The sequence below is a fragment of the Branchiostoma floridae genome, chromosome 5 (genome assembly GCF_000003815.2).
Source record: "Branchiostoma floridae strain S238N-H82 chromosome 5, Bfl_VNyyK, whole genome shotgun sequence".
NCBI lineage: Eukaryota > Metazoa > Chordata > Leptocardii > Amphioxiformes > Branchiostomatidae > Branchiostoma > Branchiostoma floridae.
This window is the reverse complement of record NC_049983.1, coordinates 15,022,434-15,042,313: the sequence shown is the minus strand read 5'-3', so window position 1 is coordinate 15,042,313 and position 19,880 is coordinate 15,022,434. Positions and strand designations below refer to the sequence as shown.

Sequence of the window (19,880 nt, the reverse complement as noted above, 5' to 3'; positions counted from 1 at the left end):
ATGACTGCATGAACTATGTTCCTCACAAACACACAGATATTACCAAAAACCAGACTGTGACCTGACAGATGACCTGGTAGTATCCCTGGTCAATCAGAATTTCATGCTTGTCAAAGACTTTGTCCCCAGTGTAAGGGCGTCCAGCTCCAGCAAAACATCTGTATAACAGCTGTGTCCATAGATTTAGGTCAAAATGAGATATATAGAGCACAGTTTATTTCTGTTAATAAGTTTTGCTGCAGTACCTTAGGAAGCCGCTAGGGGGGCCACTATCATATATATTATCTTCGTTTTCCTGACCCCTACCCACCTACCAAATATTATCAGGATTTTTTCAAGGCTTCTCGAGTTATGCATTCCACAAACAAACGGACGCACACACTCGGCCCGCTACCGTCCTAACGGAAAATGCTACGTCAACTATTTTCGAACACAACCTTCGCAACCGCTACTTAAATACTAAATATCATGAAAATCCATACACAGCTTCTTGAGTTATATGCTGTTGGAATGGATTTATGAACTTTCCTCATTAATTATGCAAATTAGCTACTGATTTGCATAATTAGTATTAAATTGTATAAGTCATCACTCATTCTATCTACATACTGAAAATCCTGATGATCCGTTTACACGTTCTCCAGTTATCCTCGTCCAAAGTTTGAACGGAAATCGGTGTCTGCAGTTCCCAAAAAGCCGCTAGGGGGTCCAAACTCACAGCAGTTACTCTCTGTTCCAAGGGCTATCTACCACTCAAAAATCATGACCACAGCATGTCCAGAACACGAAGTGTCAAAATTAAAAGTTTTGCTGCAGTACCTTAGGCAGCCACTAGGGTGCCCATTATCGAACTTGACCTTCGTTTTTCTAACCCCCATCCACCTAACAAATATAATCAGGATCCATTGAAGGGTTCTCGAGTTATCTTGCATACAGACAAACGCACTTACATACAAATCCCGCTACAGCACCGTAGGTAAGAGCCAGGTAAACCATTTTCGCACTTGACCTTCCTCTCCAAAACCGCTACACACCTACCAAGTTTCGTGAAAATCGCCCAGCTAGATTTTGACTTATGCTGCCCAAAACAAACCGCAAAAAACATACCAAGCTCGCTGCAGTACCGTAGGAAAACGCCAGGTAAACCGTTTTCAAACTTGGCATTCCTTTCGACAACCGCTACACACCTACCAAAAATCACAAAGTTCCATCCACAATTTCTCGAGTTATATGCTGTTGACCTACATACAGACCCAAGTCAGCAATCTCATACTCTTCTTGGCGAAGAGAATAACAGAAGACGGATGATAATCCTCGAGGATAAGGAGGTCAGACTCAAAGACCTGAAAGAAGCAGTACTCTGCGCGCAATTCAGGTCGCCGACCCACGTAATGCCGCGTGAGAATTCCTGGTTTGTTCTCCTAACAGGTTGGGTGGTTTGTTATTACCTCCATTGAAGGAATCTAGGTCAACCTAATACCAAAAGGCGTCGAAAGATCACAGGCAGAATATTAAGCCACCTCTGTCGTTCTCAAATGAGCCGGTGATAATCTCTCGCTCTTCCTTTCACAGTCACAATCTATCACTGAACTTCAGTCTTTGGTTCGACTTGCAAGGATTTTGGAAAGTCAAACTTTACACTTTGAACTCGTGAATAACTTCACCAGGTCGTTAGCTCATTTATTGAATAATCTGCTTAGTTTGCAAAAGGTTCCTAACGTTACATGTGCCTGTCCAATGTTTTGGCCATGGAGTTGTAATACTTGAGAAACTTCGTCATGTTCATGATGAAGCGTTATTCTCAATCTGTAAGCCTTTCAATAAGTATTATTTTCAGGACTGGTTTTCCACATGTTCCAGTTTTTTTACATGTCCAACTCTCAAATTGATGACGAGCACGCCAGCCACATGCACATGATTCAAATGAAAATGTCTTGACATATGATCACCCCTTGCGACATGTCAAGAGAGACATCTGGCGAGCTATTTGATAACTGCAGGGAACGGCGCTATTTTGGCTGCAGTACTTTCTTAGATTACTAGGCGTCGCTTTTGATCAATGCACGAAATGTGAATAAGTGGCCCGCGGGAGAGGCTGTAGCGTCACTGTTAAAATCAATGTGAAACTATTTAATGTTAACCCGTTGACAGCTAAAATTAGTGATATCTGAAGCTGACAACAGACGAACATGGGTTTTCATAAGGCTACAAAACATAAACATGTCGGCTATTTTACCTTTACCTGTCAAACACAAGTAACTTTTTCTTCTTTTTTTTTACTAGCAAAGAAATCAATCAATACTTCAAAACTTTGTCCAATATTTTCATTTTAATAAGTACATGTACTAGTAATCTGACATAGAATACACATTCTAACACAATCTACAGTGATCACAAAAATGCTTGTCTACTAATGATTCTTTGAGTTGGTGCTGATATTGCAAACTCCTATGGCGATTCAATAAAACAAAATTTGTCAAAACCCAGACTTTGAAAAACCATGGTCTTAAATGAATTGTGAAATACCAGGACTCAATGCTGTTTCACAAGATAACTATTCAGCAAGGCAGCATCTTGCATTATCTTCATAAAGCAGCAAATGCATGAAAATCATAATTACATAATTCTGCATGCAGTTCAATTTAGCTATCGTGCAAGCCTAATGAAGAACCATTTAATCAACAACTTATTTTCAACATAACACTGGTATTTTGATCAAATACACGGTACACCACATAGTTAAAGAGACAGCAAAACTTTTAAACTGGAGCAACACTTTTACAGCCCATGCAAAAACATAATACATACACGCTTGCAGAAAGAAGTCCTTTATACAGAAACTCATACATGGTGAATCTGCTACACGTGTGTTTCTGATAGGTATGCCTTCATTTGACAGAAGCAACTCAATCATGATTAGAGTAGCAATTAGATTTCTGTAGCAATTACAACATTTTATCTTGGAACATAGCTTGATGAAACTATTGAAAGCCTTCAACACAACAGATTAGCTATTGTGCCACAAACAATATGCAGAAACGAAAACATATTAAAAAATTCCATACGCTACAATCTTTAGTGCAAACTAAAGACTTAAGTATTGAATTAAACAATCACTAAGCTGCTTCTGTTCTAAATGCTACAGTACGTTGTAGTAGTTCCTTGTCACTGGTATGTGAGTCTTGGATTGTTTGTTACAGATACAAAAATTAATCCTGTATATGCCTGTAAATACTGCAACAGTACACAAAAAATGTATCTGATCAACCTTGTTAGGACCAACCACCAACATACCGCCTTGCAAATGCTATATTACTGAAGTCAAACTTCTACACCCCATTATGGTGGGGGTGTAGCCTGGATGCCAGACTGTTTCCAGGACCAACACAGGCCTTGTTGGCTCCAGGGCTAATTAACCCCTGGCAGTACAATATTGTGTAACACAGGCAAGGCCAGCATGCCACTTATGAAACTTTGCCACAGCACCTTGAGTTAGACCTTGTGCAACAGTCTGGCCAGATGACATAGGAAGGCTTGGATGTGGTTATCAGGTTACCGTACTGGTTGTATAAGAAGCAACAAATCTGAACTACTCTTAATGTAGGGTATGTATGCCATATGGTCCTACCAATATCTGTGCACATATCGGTGCATCTTGTTTCCAATACCCAATGTTTCTTAGTCAAACAATAATTACAGTGAACTACATACATCTTAAAATGGCTTGTGTCTTCCACGCTCACAACAGTACTTTACACATACGTCTCAAAGTACGCTTATTTACATGCAATACTGTGAACAATCTCAGAATTGGGCATAATAATTTCAGATTCACAAATAAATAAATCTTGCCCCTTAGTACATAACAGTAAATAAGACAGTGGTATCTGAAAAGACCATGTTTCTAGAGGTTGGTCACAATTCTTCAAATGTGGCCCCTTAGGTAGATATACTACTGTCAACAAGATGTCCTTTGGTGAATCGCTTTGGTCAAACTCTTTGGTCAGATTGTACAGAACTGTTAGAAATGCTACTTGTCGTTGTTAGTTCTTCAAAACTTCTTCCTAGTTAAAACAATACTGCAAATTAGCCATAACTATGCAGAGCCTTCAAAAACTGTCAATGCAGATACCACTGGGGTGTTGAAGGAGTTGCAATGTTTGTTGCTCATTGTGGATCAGATCTCTCCTTTTCTTTTGGTACACTGGAATTTGTTTTTCACAAATTTATTCCAAAACATAACAGCATGCATCAGAGTCTGCACTGATTTTAAAATGTACCTCTTGGAAAGCCACAAACACAGCAACTTTCTGGTCTTTCCAGACAATACTCAACACCCTACTGATCTGAACTCGAAGAAGATGCAGATGTCTGATTTCCAGGACAGATGATTAGTGAAACGATATCCACATGGTGCTTATGCAGTGACGGTTCTCTTGTCACGCTGCTTGCTGCGGACCTTCGTTCTTGCCTTGAAAGCTGCAGAGTTGTACATGTGCTGCAAGGGATGGAGAAGAAGGTTTTAATTTGAACCATGTACAATCTAGAACAACTAAGAAACTACTAGTTCTTGATTTTACTGTATGACCAGTACAACAAAATTTCTTACGTGTATACTTTTCTTGAAAGTTAACAAAAGATCACTACAAATATTTCATCCACGAAACTACAAGACATCAAACATACATGAATGAAGTTGTAAACCAAAATGAAAGTCATGCAGACTTACTCTCTCAAACCGGCTGATCTTGTTCTGCTTGTTGTAGGCTGCTACATCGATGGGGGCTCCCAAACTGAAGATGTCCCGCAGGAGTTCATTCTCCTGAAATAGGAAATTGACAACATAAATGAACTACCAATCACTAACAAAACATGCCAAATTCCACCTATGGTAAACGGTTTGAATGGCTGGCATCATTTCTTTTCCATCAGTTGTTGGCAATCTGTTATCTGTATATGCTTCTGATTCACTACTGGTACATTTGCAATCCAAGGGATAGAATTGGCAGGTCAATAGACAAAATTTGAGTGAAGATGCTATATACAAGAATAATATCCCAGATTACCCTTATAATAAAACTATTCACACACACACACAAGACCCACCACATACCTGTAAATGCTGGTTGACCCCTGCTCCCAGTGAGTCCTTGAAGGCCTCATACTGACGTTTCTTGACCCAGCTGTCCAGGTAGATCTCCTCCACACTGAACCGTACCGTATCGTTGGGAGCCTCTGCCTCCTGGAAAAGAAAAGGGGACAGGACTTTAATCAACAATGGATGAGGACTGCATAACAGAATAAACTATGCTATACGTCCTGTACTGCCAAAAGGTACACAAATCTTGTCTATATCAATCAGTCATGCCTTATGCCCTGTCACCCATAGCCAACCATTGTCTTTTGACCTTCTCAAGACCACGGTTAGGAGTGAGTAATGAACAAGGTCATCTGTGGTTGGCAGTTGGTCAGCAAGGCTGTTTACTAGTCTTTTGGTTTGGGACTGCAGAAGAGTAAGGTCATGAGAGGGTCATGAATGTGTGACAGGGGCTTAAATAGTTTCTTCCATTCAACAATTTCAATCAAAGAGTTCTGACCTCCACTCCTCGGAGGATGTCCCTGAAGCTGGAGCGCTGTTTTCTCTTGTCGTTCTTGGCGATGTACTTGACGCTCTCGGTGGCGAGCTGCTTCAGGCGAGTACACAGGGAGTCCAGGTCTTGGCCCAGAAAGTCCTGATACAACGTGGAACAACAGGTGATTATTCAGCTAACAAACTGAAAGGATGCAGGTAGACTGGCTTCATAACATTTGACTGAAGCCAAAATGAATTTTTTTCCGTCCCCTGGAATTTGAATGGAAATCCTGTCGAAGGCGTGACAACCCTAGGGGTGTCCGGGGGGTATGGTCCCTGGAAAATTTTGAAATCTAGACCCTCTGAAATGCTATTTCATCTATTTTATTGATAGACTCAGCATGGTTCAATTAGAATCTTAACATGCCGATTTTGCTTTGTCGCGGGATGGAATGGGCAAAATTTTTGTCCATCCCCAGCAGTAAAATTCCGTTGAAGGATGGACGCTGGCTAGAACCCTGTACACTTATAAGACAAGACTTATTAAGTGAGTTGGAATGGAAACAAAATAAGTCCCAGAACAAAATGTATAATACCCATATTCTTTCAATCTAACTGAAGCATGTTATGGGACACGTTATCAAGAACAATAAAATGTACAGTACTGGTTCTTGTGCATGAAAAGTCATCAGTGACCAATCTCCATACCTCATCCTGCACCCTCGCCAGTTCATACAGCAGGGCGATGGCCTCTCCCGCGGCGATGCGCATGTTCACGTCATCGCTCTGTAGGAGCTGCGGCAGCTTGGGAAGGTGGCTGCAGCACGGGATGGCGGGAAAATCATGGTAAGACAGACAGAAAAAATGAGCAAGCAACAGAATAATTACCAAACAGTTTCAACATGCTAAAATAGTTTCATCAGGTTGGTAGAATATAGGATGAAGGAGAATTCTTCCTTGTTTCTTTCATCCTAGTTTCAACATGGATCACAATTGAAGCTTTCAGTAGATCATGTTTTGACTATGCAGCAATATCAGTCTGTATCTGTATCATTCTGTATAGCCAGTATACCTGCCCTTCAGTGTAACACACCACGATTGCAAGAATGCAGTGTGGAAGCAGCTGGTTACATTACAATAAATGACCTGTCAAGCCTAACCTTTACATATGTATCTTTTTAAAGTGATCTAGTACCAACTAGTGAAGGTGAGTTGGTAGATACAAACTGAGACTGGACAGCATTGGTACACTTCATCATGGATTTATATCTAGACAATAGAGACTTGTATGTAGTTGAGCAGTTTCTACAGTAGCTTTGTTCCATCACAAGGGAAACACCATGAAATTTCCCGTCAACCTTCATTAGATGACTAATTCACTGATAAATTGTGTGATTCACTGTATGATTCACAGCAAATCAGTCACCTGATAAAGGTCAACAAGATCAACTGAAGATTCACGTTGAGTGTTTTCCTTGTGTACGAACAAATCTCAAAACTATAGATTCTACCAACACAGAGGAGTTTTTGTTTGAATATTAGACTAGTATTCAGTTTACCATGAATCTTAGCATGAAAGTTCATCTGTGTTGGTCAATGACATTATGGATAAACTATGTAGCTTACGTTCTGACAAACTCCTGTACTTTAGAAGGTGGTGCTATGGAGAGCAGCAGAGTCCATGCAGACAGAGCGGCGCAGTGCAGGGCCTGGAGCGCGGGACTGTGGGACGGGGATGTGCCGTCTCCCTTCAGGTACGCCACACAGAAGATCTTCTCTAGACCCCCCATGATGTCGACAACCTCCTGCGAAGCATCACAAACAACTTGTATATTCACATATATACAAAATGCTGAGACATTTCTAGCCAGATCAGTCACTGTTACACCTGTTTTTCAAAACTTCTATCAACAATGCACAGAACAGAAGAAGCAGAAACACTAAAACAGATTTTTGAGAGCCTTCTTCATCAAACTTCATCCCATTTACACGTTACAACATGCCAGAAGATGAGGGCAAAAAATAGATGATAGCTTTACATCTCAATACGGTATCTGCAATATATTACAAGGACCTTGAAGTTTCACAAGTCATACTTATTTATTCAGTATATCATATAATTTCTTCACAGAGTGAAGTACTATAATTGCAACCTGTCTGTGGAAGCAATGTATGTATGTTTGCAGGGTTGAACAGGTTTTCTAAAATCCACTTGTCCTATCGGGCAAGCACATAAAAAATGTACTTGCCCGAACCAATTTTTCACTTGCCCAAAATTCAAATGTCACTGTTACTAGTATATGCATTTTCACTTCCAGCAATGAAATTCTCTGTAGACAATTGCTTGATGTCATGACTGTAAAAAGTAACAAGTATATCAAAATTGCACTAAAATCAATGGAAAAATCTTACTTGCCCGATCGGACAAGTGGGGTAGGACATGCACTTGCCCGAACAGCACTTTCACTTGCCCTGGACAATAGGGCTAGTGGACTTGTTTATCCCTGGTTTGTTTGCTTTATATTTGAGCTTACCTCCATGTCCCCAGCAGCTATGAAGCAAATGAGGCCCAGGGCTTGTGCACACTGTATGGAGAGGTGTAGAGAACAGAGGCATTCATTAAGTGCAACTGCCTATCAATATCTATACAGGCCACTCCATCAGTGCTAGATCATTAGTTTGTGAAATCGTAGACAAAAAGACAAAAGTGTTCTACAAATTTAAAGTTACTCAAACTTCAAAGTTACAAAAAAAATTGTGCATTACTGCCATGTATTGTGATGACTACAAAGAGCAGTTCAGAGGGTTATGAGACTAAGGTACTACATGTAGGTACTCACAGCAGCTCTGGCAGTGGCTGCTGCTGACTTGTCGTTCATGATGGTGATCATGACAGGTTTGAGGTTGTTGTAGATCTCCTCACACCCCTCCCTGGAGCCCAGCTGTACACACAGCAGCGAGCCTACTGAGGCAGCCAGGGCCTGCTCCTCACCCTTACCTGGGGACGGGATGGACACAAGGCATGGTGAGGACACAGTATGGAATAAGGTAAGAGTTTCTGATACAACAATACAGAGAAAAGACATTGTTTAGTGAGTTGGACAAATCTATTATGATACAAAACTTCTACTCCAACTAATTCCAAGTCAATAGTTATTTTAGGCCTAACAGTTAAAAAAGTTCAGACTGAATACTTGTGAAGGAAAACCTGGTATGTTATATCAAACATCAGGCAATAAACTGGATAGTGAGTGTCACTGAGTGAGTGCAATGGATGTACTATGTCCATTCAATTCAACATGACAACATGTAGTAATCCTTCATAATAACAATAATGAATAGGAACAAAAGGACATTACCTTTCTTAAGACATCTTTCAACACAATCAGTGATGGTAACTTTCCTGAAAGACAAGAGGAAAAAGGTTGTACACAACAAAAGAAAAACAAGAAAGTGCAATAAAAGTCTGATTTACCATATTGGTTGTTTCATTCTAAACTAAAGGCTATGTTTCAAGCAATCATTAGGATTCAATAAATGCTTACTTTCATCTCAATTATCTTTTCATTAATACCTACTTTTATCTTTAATGAAAGATTTAAGAATTGTATTTGAAATCTTTTATGTGTAGATGTAGCAACTAATGCCAGACAAACATCTATAATTTAGGTGCTGTGCAGTAATACAAAAGACAAGCCCACCTATTGTCTATGAAGTCTGGTAAAACCTTGCGGGAGAAGGTTTGACGAAGGCCAGCCAGGCAGGACTTTCGACCATTTGCACTGAAAAGACAAGCATGTGACATGTATTAATAACAAGGGTAGTACAGTCAAACCTGCCCAAGACGACCACCCGGGGGACCGGACAAAAACGGTCGATTTGGACAGGTGGTCGCTGAGAAGAGTATCGACTCAAAACATGCCCTATGCAAAGTATAACGGTTTCCGTTGTGTTTAATGGCAAATAGCAAGCACACTTCACGCACGCAAAGAAGCGAGGTATTTAATGTCAAATACAACACGCACACTGTAAATTGTAAATTTAACCCCAGCTTTTATACGATACAGTATGATACTGTATTTGTACACTAACGTTTTAGACAGTGAGGGAACGTTGATGCTGTCAGTTACCATACAAGCCATGCGTCGCTGTGTTCTTGATCGCCGTATCTGAAATAACTACGGTGCACCTTTCGAATTCTATGCCCGGTACGTCCAAATAGCGTACTTAGCCAAGGGTGAATGTACAGTTGGACAAAAGCACTCACACAGATCTTTCTTTAAAAGGTATGAGCTACACAGATCTTTCTTAGAAATTTCCTCCCATATTACAGTAGACTGCCCCATTGACCCACCCATTGACCGCCGCAATCTTTATTCTAAACATAACATCGTATGGCAGTCAAAATCCGACGCAGACTGGTCGATTTCGGCACAAAATCGCGCTAGTTATCATCAAAAATCGATGAAAACCTCGATTTTGAAAATGATGCGGTCGTTAAGGGGCCCAATTTTGGCCGGTCGCCGTCGCGTTGGCCAGGTGGTCGTTGAGAAAAGGTCGCTTAATGCTTACGTCAATAGGAAAAAAAATCGGGACCGAGAAAAAGCGGTCGAAATGGCCAGGTGGTCGCTGAGAAGAGGTGGTCGCTCGGGCAGGTTTGACTGTAGACAGCACTTTTCAAAGTCTGTGCATCGAACGACTTTGAATCACAAATGTACACATGTGTTTTTTCACTTCATTGTTACTGCATGAGATTGGAACATAACCCTTTTTGTATGCCTTGCTCATCAAATGTACTTTTCCTCTTGAAGTTGCCAATAAACTACACGTGTAAAGTGCAGGAATGACGTACAAAATGAAGGTATCAAAGTTGGGAAGCTACCTGGCTGATAAGAGATACTTAGCAATTCAAAACATTACAGGTTACAACTGAACCCAAATATTTCCTCACTGGGATTATCAGTTAAGCTCTTACCTCTTCTGTGTGGTTCCATCTATCTGATCTCTCAGCTTCTCCTCAAAATCTTCCTGGGCCTCAGTCTCATCTATAGCATCAGGAGGGGGGAATCCTAGAGCACGAGGGAGCAAAATGACTACTCATCGTACTGTACGAAAGAAGATATCTTAACACTGCTACCACTGTTAATAGCAATAAGAAATGGTGATAAATGAATAATGTGTAAACAGTAAGAGCCTACTAGAACTGACAGACACATTAACAAGTTACTAATTAATTAATCTTGCTGAGTTGCGGGTCTATAAGTGTAACAAGGTCAGAAGTTACCTGGGACTGAAGCTTTACTCTGTGGAACTTGGCATGTCACACTGTAGTGTAGGGCTTACGTTTACTCACACCACACCACTGAAACTAGACTAAGTGATAATTTCCCCCTGATAAAAGTTTACTGGTTTTATGATTTATACCAGTCTTTCCTCATAGTCATACCCTACATGTAGTACCTTCTGTTCCATATGCCAAGTCTGTGTCTACATCATCCTCTGTCTCTTCCTGTTCCAAGTCATCCTGACTTAAGCCACTGGCCATAACTTAAACTACCTAAAACTAGAACCTTTTAGTTTTATAGAGATCTACAAAAGAACCCTTTGATTACAAGCACCAAAAAGGTTACATCAACCAATCTGCACCGAAGGCAATGTGGCCGGCTGACAAGCCACGTAAGCGCCACAAAAGTCTCTCATTGGCCAGGAAATGACCTTTGCACCTACTTTTTAGTCCAAAGGCTGCTTCTTATCACACAACATGCAAACAGTGTGCAAGTGTTTAAACAGTGTGTGGCTCCCAGACAGACATGCACTCTTACATTGATTACACGTGACAGAATGTTCAGCCAGCCAGTGTAGTGGCCAATGGAAGCAGAGTGGTCGTCAAGAGGACCTCATTGATTCGATGTGGTACCCCAAGATTAACTCACTGTAAGATTAATGCTAAATAGTAATAAAGTAATGAGTTTTATAGCGCTAAGGGGAAAGGTACAATGCTACTCTGTTTTCATGTCACTTGAATTTGAATAAATTTTTTCTTAATACCAATTAAAAATTAATGGACCTTCACATCCTAAAGATAGAGCAATTAAGACCACTGAAATGTACACATATACTTATAAGGTGTAACCCCTTTCTGGGTCTCTGACCTCTAGTAGCTGTAACCTTATTATATTAACGGTGCACACACCAGTTCTTCCGCGACAGGGGTCCGAGCTAGTGCGCGAGAAAAAAGTGACGAAAGGCTTCCGAGGGTCCATGTTTGAGTTGACATTTCTCATTATTTCCTGCGAAATGACATTAAACTGTTACATGGCTGAAAAGCGTAGGAAACGGTGTGTTTTAGGTGCAAATTGTGTTTTGGTCCGCGTCTTACTTCCGGGATATTCCTACGCCTGAATGTGATTAGGCTCGTGACCTAGATTAACCTCTGAAGCGCTGTGTTAAGCCTAGTTGTAATGCCGCGCGCCGTGGATGATTAAAAAAACTGTAGTACTAGAATTTTTTTTATAATTAGCTGGATTACTCGTTAGGGTTTCCTCTTTCTGACAGTATCAGTCGTGTTTGCCGGAAAAATCATCTTCATGTTTTTCTTTCAATGCCAAAATGCCCGATTTTTTGCATTATTTTTTACATGAAAATAATGTTTTTTCCCTCTAATTTTTTTAAATCAGAGAAGTTGAAGGATCGAAACTTAGTTTGTCTTGTAGCTAAAGGAATATGCTTTCACCAGATATACAGTTATTTTGCTTCAGGATAATTCCCTGGTAGAGCTGGTCGCTAGACTTTAGGGTATGCCGCCTCCAATTGAAACCCCAAATAAACTGGTGTGTGCCCCCTTAAAAGCGCCCATCCTGAAAAAAGTATTAGCGATAATAGCCAACAAATTGCATTTTTCCCATGAAAGTGTATAGCCTCGATCAAATTCTAGTTAAAAAAAGCCGGATTTCTCAGGTTTTGATATGATTCTACACTGTCATATAATTGGTGGATTTGCCCCCCTCCCCACCCCCACCCCCCTCAGACACGGTCGCAGAGCCTTTGAAGTGTGTGTGCTAAGCATAGATTACATAACAATTACCGAAACATTGTTATTTCTGCTACACAACCTCTGGGGCACCTGTAAATCGCATTTACACGTTTCACAGTTGCTTCTACATCAAGCGGCAAGCGTTTTTCAATGAAAAAAGCCCCTGCTGACGTCATTTTCGCACTTTCCTGGCAAATCAAATGTTAAGTTCGGCGTGGCGCTAGTTCTCGACATTAACACAAGTAAGTTGCACCAATCCGAAGATACATCCCAAGGCTTGTTTATTACACCGAGACCGACACCAAACTGCAAAGCCTTATCTTAGCAGATGCCCGTTTTTAAGTTCATACCGGCAGGATATGCAGAATAGGCCTCCATCTTAACCAAAGATACAACATATGACTTCATTTTTCTACGAAATGAAAGAAGCCCGGCCTACGGAAACGCTTGGACGGGAAAGCTAGGTCTATCCTCTACCAGATATGACCAAAAAATAACATTTCAAGCACATCTCGTTGAAGTGCGGAACTTAAAACTGCAGCGTTCCTACTTTCAAACATAGGCTAGTGGCCGGCATTGTGACGTCACGAACTCAACTACGTTCTAGGTGGTTTCTACTGTTCATTCCAGTTAGAAATAGAGGGAAAGTGTGCTCCATCGCAAGAGCGGCCCCTTGCCTTTCCTTTTCACGGCCATACCTCTTCATTTAGCACGTATTAATGGCCTAAAACCTCTTCCATAGGACAAGCTTATTGTGACGTAATTGCTATTATGCGCATTGAATGGTATACTGGCCTGAAGGCGCAAAATCAGCCTTCCGACACCGCAACTTTCAACCACCTGTTACTCGAGAAAGAAAAGTCGCAGACAACTCAAACTTGGCATGACTATAGAGTATAACGTTTTAATGTTATGGACAATAATAATCATAATTTGCATATATTAACGGTGCACACACCAGTTCTTCCGCGACAGGGGTCCGAGCTAGTGCGCGAGAAAAAAGGGACGAAAGGCTTCCGAGGGTCCATGTTTGAGTTGACATTTCTCATTATTTCCTGCGAAATGACATTAAACTGTTACATGGCTGAAAAGCGTAGGAAATGGTGTGTTTTAGGTGCAAATTGTGTTTTGGTCCGCGTCTTACTTCCGGGATATTCCTACGCCTGAATGTGATTAGGCTCGTGACCTAGATTAACCTCTGAAGCGCTGTGTTAAGCCTAGTTGTAATGCCGCGCGCCGTGGATGATTAAAAAAACTGTAGTACTAGAATTTTTTTTATAATTAGCTGGATTACTCGTTAGGGTTTCCTCTTTCTGACAGTATCAGTCGTGTTTGCCGGAAAAATCATCATGTTTTTCTTTCAATGCCAAAATGCCCGATTTTTTGCATTATTTTTTACATGAAAATAATGTTTTTTCCCTCTAATTTTTTTAAATCAGAGAAGTTGAAGGATCGAAACTTAGTTTGTCTTGTAGCTAAAGGAATATGCTTTCACCAGATATACAGTTATTTTGCTTCAGGATAATTCCCTGGTAGAGCTGGTCGCTAGACTTTAGGGTATGCCGCCTCCAATTGAAACCCCAAATAAACTGGTGTGTGCCCCCTTAAGGGAGGTGTGGCACATGTCTATTTCTATCTCACAGTGGAACTCAAACCATTTTTTCTGGGTATTTATAGAATCACAGTGACACAAAATGTTACTACATGTTATTTGTATTTACTCACTATGTTTGAGATGTGCAGTGAAAATAAGAGTGGACGTTTGAAAAAGCAATGGAAGACAACTATTCTGTGTCCCTTACATTAAATCTAAAATGATTCTTGCATTCTTACAAGTCGCGCAATCAACATGACTTTACCAGGGCACAATTAAATATGGCACATATCGATGTCCTCTTAATTGTTTATCTATTATTATATATTAAGTGATATCATTAATAATGTCAGTTGATGTATATTTACAACAAACCCACTGCCACTTAAGTACACTATCACCTTTAGCTTACTAAAGGTCTAACATAGTGAGAGTAAACTTAAGGTTGATTAGTGAGTGACAGGAAGAGCATACCCTCCTCTCCTGTCAGGCTGCGTAGGTCACTACTGCTGCTGACATTACTGGCCGTGTCATCTAGCAGGTCAGTGTCACTCTGTTCCGCACTGCTGCGACCACCTAGACAAAACACAAAAATCTTTTAAGCACAAAGAAATGCAATATAAATGTATATAGGCATAAGTCACAATTGAATGCAGATGTTGCCTCAGAAAAATGTGCTTTCAAATTGAAACGCATTATAGTATACAGAAGCCACTTAAATCGTTTTCGTAGAAGTCATGCAGAAATATTCTCTACACATGTCGGGCTATGATGGCTTGAATTACCCACTAAGTTTGTTTTTTTTTTTTTTTTTTTAATTTGTTTACATGTTTTGCATGTATTTCCTCATTCCTGTTTGCCTGTTTTCATTTATAATTTCAAGTTGCCATTCAGCAGAAATAATTCATATGGTGCGATCTACACGTGGTTCTCAGCTTAGAATTGTGACCCAGCAGACGTGACGGCACGTTCATGAGAAGTCCCACGTTCGTGATCACCTGACTTGCGTGAGGAGAAATCATAAACTAGTGAAAGTGACTACCGCCCCCCTCCCTCTCTCTATCACGTACCTGGCAGCAAGATAACCCTGAGCTTATGGGATCTTGTGGGATATCCCGCTGCATATACACAGCACATAGGGAACAGTACACAAAGTGAATATTTTATACAGTAATATCACAAACAAACAAACAAACGTGTCCTAAGTAAACTAAAGAGCCAAATCTTTCCCTGCCAACCATATGTACGTTAGAAACATAAGCAACAAAATCATTTCTTTCAGACTGATTTTTGGACAAGGTTAAATGGAAAGTTGCATCAAATGTTGCGTTACAAATCACAAAGGATATACTGATATTTGCAACTGCTTAGTAAGAACCAGTTTGAGGTTCGTGAGCAAAGGCGACAAAATATTAGGCGCCAAAAATGTATCAATGGGGTTACTAAGTGGAAGAAGGCAACATTACCTTTCTTCTTCTTGTTACCTCTCGGCGGCATTCTCGCAATCTTCCTCGCTCAAATATCGTTAATCAACACTAGAAACTTTCCAGGGAAACTTTCGTATACTAACAGTTCTTTGAAATTCGGCAAAGTATCCTATAAAATAGGAAAAATGGTCTTGAAGATAGAGACGTTCCGATTCTGGTGTCGACATATTTTAGATCTGGGAGATCTAAGGATTTTCACCCCATTCTAGATGGTCTCTGTTACCCACGATTCTCTCCGCCACGCACAAAAGATATGCATTTGCAATGCATGTTGGGAAAGTATGCCGTTTGTTAGGTACATGGTAAGTCATGCCGGTTGCATGAGTAGTAATGACATCATACATCTAAAACCATAACGTTGCGCAATCCATACGCAAATATAAATGTATCGAAATTAAAAGCTGACCAACATGAGCAACTAATGCTCAAGTTATTTCCATGGCTTCTGGAAAGAAAAAGAAGAATTATGATATTCAAAACAGATGGGAGATACAGCTGATTTCTTAGGACGATGACCTTTGACATTCCAAGTCCACTCATATTTACTTTGTAGTCCAGGGGGTCGTCAAGTGTCTCACGTTCTCCGTTTCTTTCTTTTCCCGCCGTGGTTTTTGCGCTAGTTCTGCATGGAGTAATGTACCATGAGGAAGAGGAGAAGAAGAGGATCCCACAGGCATTGCCATAAGGGAATCGCGGGCAGAACGGCAGAGATCGGGGATAATTTGTCTGAGTGACAGATGCAAATCACAGGAAATCGCCATGATCATCGTTCCTGTCAGACACTGAGTGTAAACGTCACTCCCTCCCCCAGGCTAAAAGGTAAATCACTTTGTTTACGTTTCCATGGTTTCCAGATAACTTCATTAAGATGTAGTTAGCGAGTCTATTCACCTTTTGAGTTGGCAATTGTAAATCATGAGTGTATTAGCAGTTCTTTTGTCAAACGTGATCTCATTACTTATTCATTGACTGGAGGCAGGGTCATTTAGTGTTTTTCTTGCCGAGATTGCGGATCTTAAACTTGTCTTTAAATTTGAGACCGCTGTCGTAGTTTTGTTTGTCAACGTAAGGAATTTTCCGATTTCTGGCTTTGACAAACATTTAGCAAGTATGGTATCATTCTTCAAGTGTTCAAAACCACCTGTTGTCTTAAAATGTGCTCGATTAAAAATGTGTTAAAAACCGCCATAAAGATCTGTTCTGGGAAATACAATTGATGACATTGGTGTACTTTTTCTTGTATCAGTTCAAGTCACTCTAGAGCAAGAAAAATTTTACACAATCTTCTAAGACATCAACAAGATCTAGAATCAGTGTCTTAGTTATGATGTCAGAATGCAACAGAAAAGTGCCACTTATTGCCAAGGATAAAAGAAGAGTTACATCTTCTTCGTAGTACTAAGTATTCCTACGAGAGTAATTTTAGAAGAGACATGAAAATGCCATTAAGGTAGTGATGTAAGTTAAACACCTGTGGGAAGGCAGATGTTCCCTGTTGGGTTGTTACCATGACAGTGAGCATGCAGATGTCACATCAATATTCTAGTTACACTTGGATTCCAAGTTGGAACAGAAGGGCTTTTAGGTGCAATATCATTTGATGGAACAACGTGGTAGGTATCAACTTACTAGCATTTCCAGATGATTTTTCAACAGGCTAATGATTTTTAGTTCCCTTTGAAAGTATGATTCAGTAGAAGACAGTCAGATCAAGGACGTTTATAGTTGTGAAACTGTAAAAAAAACTTAAAAAGCATCAGTACAGCACCATCATCCTTATCTAATCGTGTAGGTAACAATTGTCTGTCTTTGTTTTTAGATATTGCAGTACCTGATTCAGTTTGAGGCAGTCTGTATCTCCTGTGATTTGATGCTGCAGTAACAGTGCAGTAAACAGCTGACAAGAAGAGCATGGGATCAGGGTCAAGTTCACCCCAACCTGTGGCCAGACCCCAGGCACAGGTCCTCCCCTCCCCCCAGGGTCAGCCTGGACAACAGAGACGGGGAAACTTTGAGGAGGTGCAGCTACAGTATGGTCAGTCTCAGGCTACTCCCACACATGGACACCAGGGTTATGGTCCAACACATGGACACCAGGGCCATGGTCAGCCTAGACCACAAGCACAAGGTGCTTACGGACATCCGAATCACATTCAGGGCTATGGGAATCAGGCACAGCAATATGGGAAAAGCAATGGATATGTACACCCTGAGTATGGAGCGAGCACATCATCAGGGTACGGTGGACATGCAGCACACCAACAGAAACACAGGGATGACTTTGATGATGACCTGGATGACTGGATTGAACAGAAAAATAACCAGGTATTTTGGATGATAAATAATAACTGTATTGCTGTAGCTGCTTTATTGTTCATGCAGTAGTAAAGAGACTGTATTATGAAATAAGGAAGAGTTCTGTTGTAAGTTACTGCGCAATCTTGTGATAACTTGTTTCACCTTTTATCAAATGTGAACACTAGTAGATTGCATTTATGTGGAATACAAATTTGGCTACTGTTGTACACTTCTGAGACTACTACTTATCTGTGATAAACTTTGTAGATGTAACATCTTAAGAGGTTGTTTAAGTGACCACTATAAAATGTGCTTTATCAACCAGACACCATCACACCAGGCAGCTACCCAGCAGTCTTCTGCGGCATCTGAGGAGGACATGATCCTAGAAACCTTCCACCACAACGATGGGACAGAGTACACAGTCTTACGCCAGAGTGGCCACAGAGCATATCTGGACTGGCAAACACAAGTAAGGACTGTGGATCAGCTACTAGTATATTCTAGAAGATGCCTCGAGTTGGCGGAGTGCTTTTAAGTTTCTTTAGAGTTGAATTTAAGAAGGATGATAAGAGGCCACCTGGCCACTACAGAGTACTAGTACTAGTACTAGTACTAGTACCATCCTGAATTTTTCTTCACTTAAGAAAAATAAAAACAAACAGCAGATTGAGTAAATATTATTGAATGTTATGTGATACATTGTCTAGTTCTCATTCTGTTTGTAATCAATATGATATGTGTTTATGAAGGAATGGGTGCAGTTCCCTAATGAGTGGTTGGGACAGGGACATTTTGGAGAACAGGATACTCTTTTCACAGAACAGGTGAGCCCAAAGATTTCTCTTACCGTCTTTATTTCTATCACCACTTCTCTGGTTTCTTTCATGACTATAACTTTGCTGTAAAACATACCTGAGTACTACAAGTAGTTACAAAAGAAATTGCTCTTCTGGAAACCTATTTATACTGTACGTGACTGTACATAATCCCAGCAGTCTTTTAAGAAGTCTATGTTATGCTGTCCTTCTGTAAGATTCACGTAGGAAACATGAGATGACCTCTCCCAAAGTACATCATGCGTTATGTTGCATTTTGTTACCCTTGCGGCCCTTTGTTTGCGGTGTAACCTTACACCGAAGGGTGTTCCCGTACCCATGGTACCATGTGTAAGCAGGGGCGCTGGTTTGCTTTGTTAAAACTGTGATCACTTCTCCATAGAAGTACTTGGCAAAAAGACACATAATATGCCCAAATACTAGTGATTATCGGTGTTAAGAAAAGTCATTAATGATTAACCAGTACTGTATGCCTGACTTTCACCTCAGCGTATTTACTGAACATCTAATGAATTAATTACATCTTTGCAGACACGAAGGCATTTGTAGCTTGTTCAAATTCCTGTACATGATCAAATACGGAAAGTCAGCTGTTGATTTTGGTGTAAAGATCTAAAATTATGATATTTGCAGTGTTTGAATTCTTAAAGTTTCCTTAATGATTATCTATGATATATATAATGCAATGGAATTTCATTTTGAGAGGGTACAAAGAAGGTGTGCAAATATGAGTCCTGTTTGTATCAGTTACTGTGACGCCCACCATAACAGTGGACATCCCTATTGTTTTGTTTCAAAAGCAGTCGTGCCACGTAGATTTGGTGTCAATAAAGAAGAAGTGGTATTGAAGTCCTTTATCCTAAAGTAGACAACATGACTGAAACCTTTGGTAACAGAATAAACAATATGTCACATCATCACTTCTGTAACTTCCACATAGGTTTGGTGTCAATTAAGAAGAAGTGGTATTGAAAATCCTTTTGCTAAAGTAAAGTGGATGATATGACTGACACCTTTGGTAACAGAATAAACAATATCACATCATCACTTCTTAACT

General features: G+C 40.3%; 2 protein-coding genes across 4 annotated transcripts in view; one reads left to right on the top strand and one right to left on the bottom strand.

Annotated features, from left to right (window-relative positions):
- Nucleotides 1–2,310: 2,310 nt before the first annotated feature.
- Nucleotides 2,311–15,899, bottom strand: LOC118415229 (interferon-related developmental regulator 2-like). 2 transcript variants are annotated; one of them, XM_035819640.1, is made up of 14 exons: nt 15,666–15,899; nt 15,270–15,317; nt 14,674–14,775; nt 10,548–10,641; nt 9,274–9,354; nt 8,932–8,975; nt 8,413–8,570; nt 8,107–8,157; nt 7,199–7,377; nt 6,281–6,389; nt 5,598–5,732; nt 5,114–5,242; nt 4,730–4,822; nt 2,311–4,498 (listed from the first exon to the last, which is right to left on the bottom strand). In XM_035819640.1, exons 1-14 carry the CDS (start codon nt 15,694–15,696, stop codon nt 4,418–4,420), a joined length of 1,335 nt encoding a protein of 444 aa, XP_035675533.1. In that variant the 5' UTR covers nt 15,697–15,899; the 3' UTR covers nt 2,311–4,417. The 2 variants fall into 2 exon arrangements, with proteins under 2 accessions (XP_035675533.1, XP_035675534.1); XM_035819641.1 differs by lacking the exon at nt 15,270–15,317 and having other exon boundaries at nt 15,666–15,897.
- A 186-nt stretch (nt 15,900–16,085) lies between these two features.
- Nucleotides 16,086–19,880, top strand: part of LOC118415228 (kinesin-like protein klp-3) — a 19,001-nt gene continuing 15,206 nt past the window's right edge. The window contains exons 1-4 of one of the 2 annotated variants that reach the window (XM_035819637.1): nt 16,087–16,505; nt 17,506–18,011; nt 18,310–18,456; nt 18,737–18,811. In XM_035819637.1, the coding sequence (XP_035675530.1) occupies nt 17,598–18,011; nt 18,310–18,456; nt 18,737–18,811 (636 nt within the window). In that variant the 5' untranslated portion in view covers nt 16,087–16,505; nt 17,506–17,597. Of the gene's footprint in view, nt 16,506–17,505; nt 18,012–18,309; nt 18,457–18,736; nt 18,812–19,880 lie in introns of both variants that reach the window. The other variant, XM_035819639.1, reaches the window with a different exon arrangement.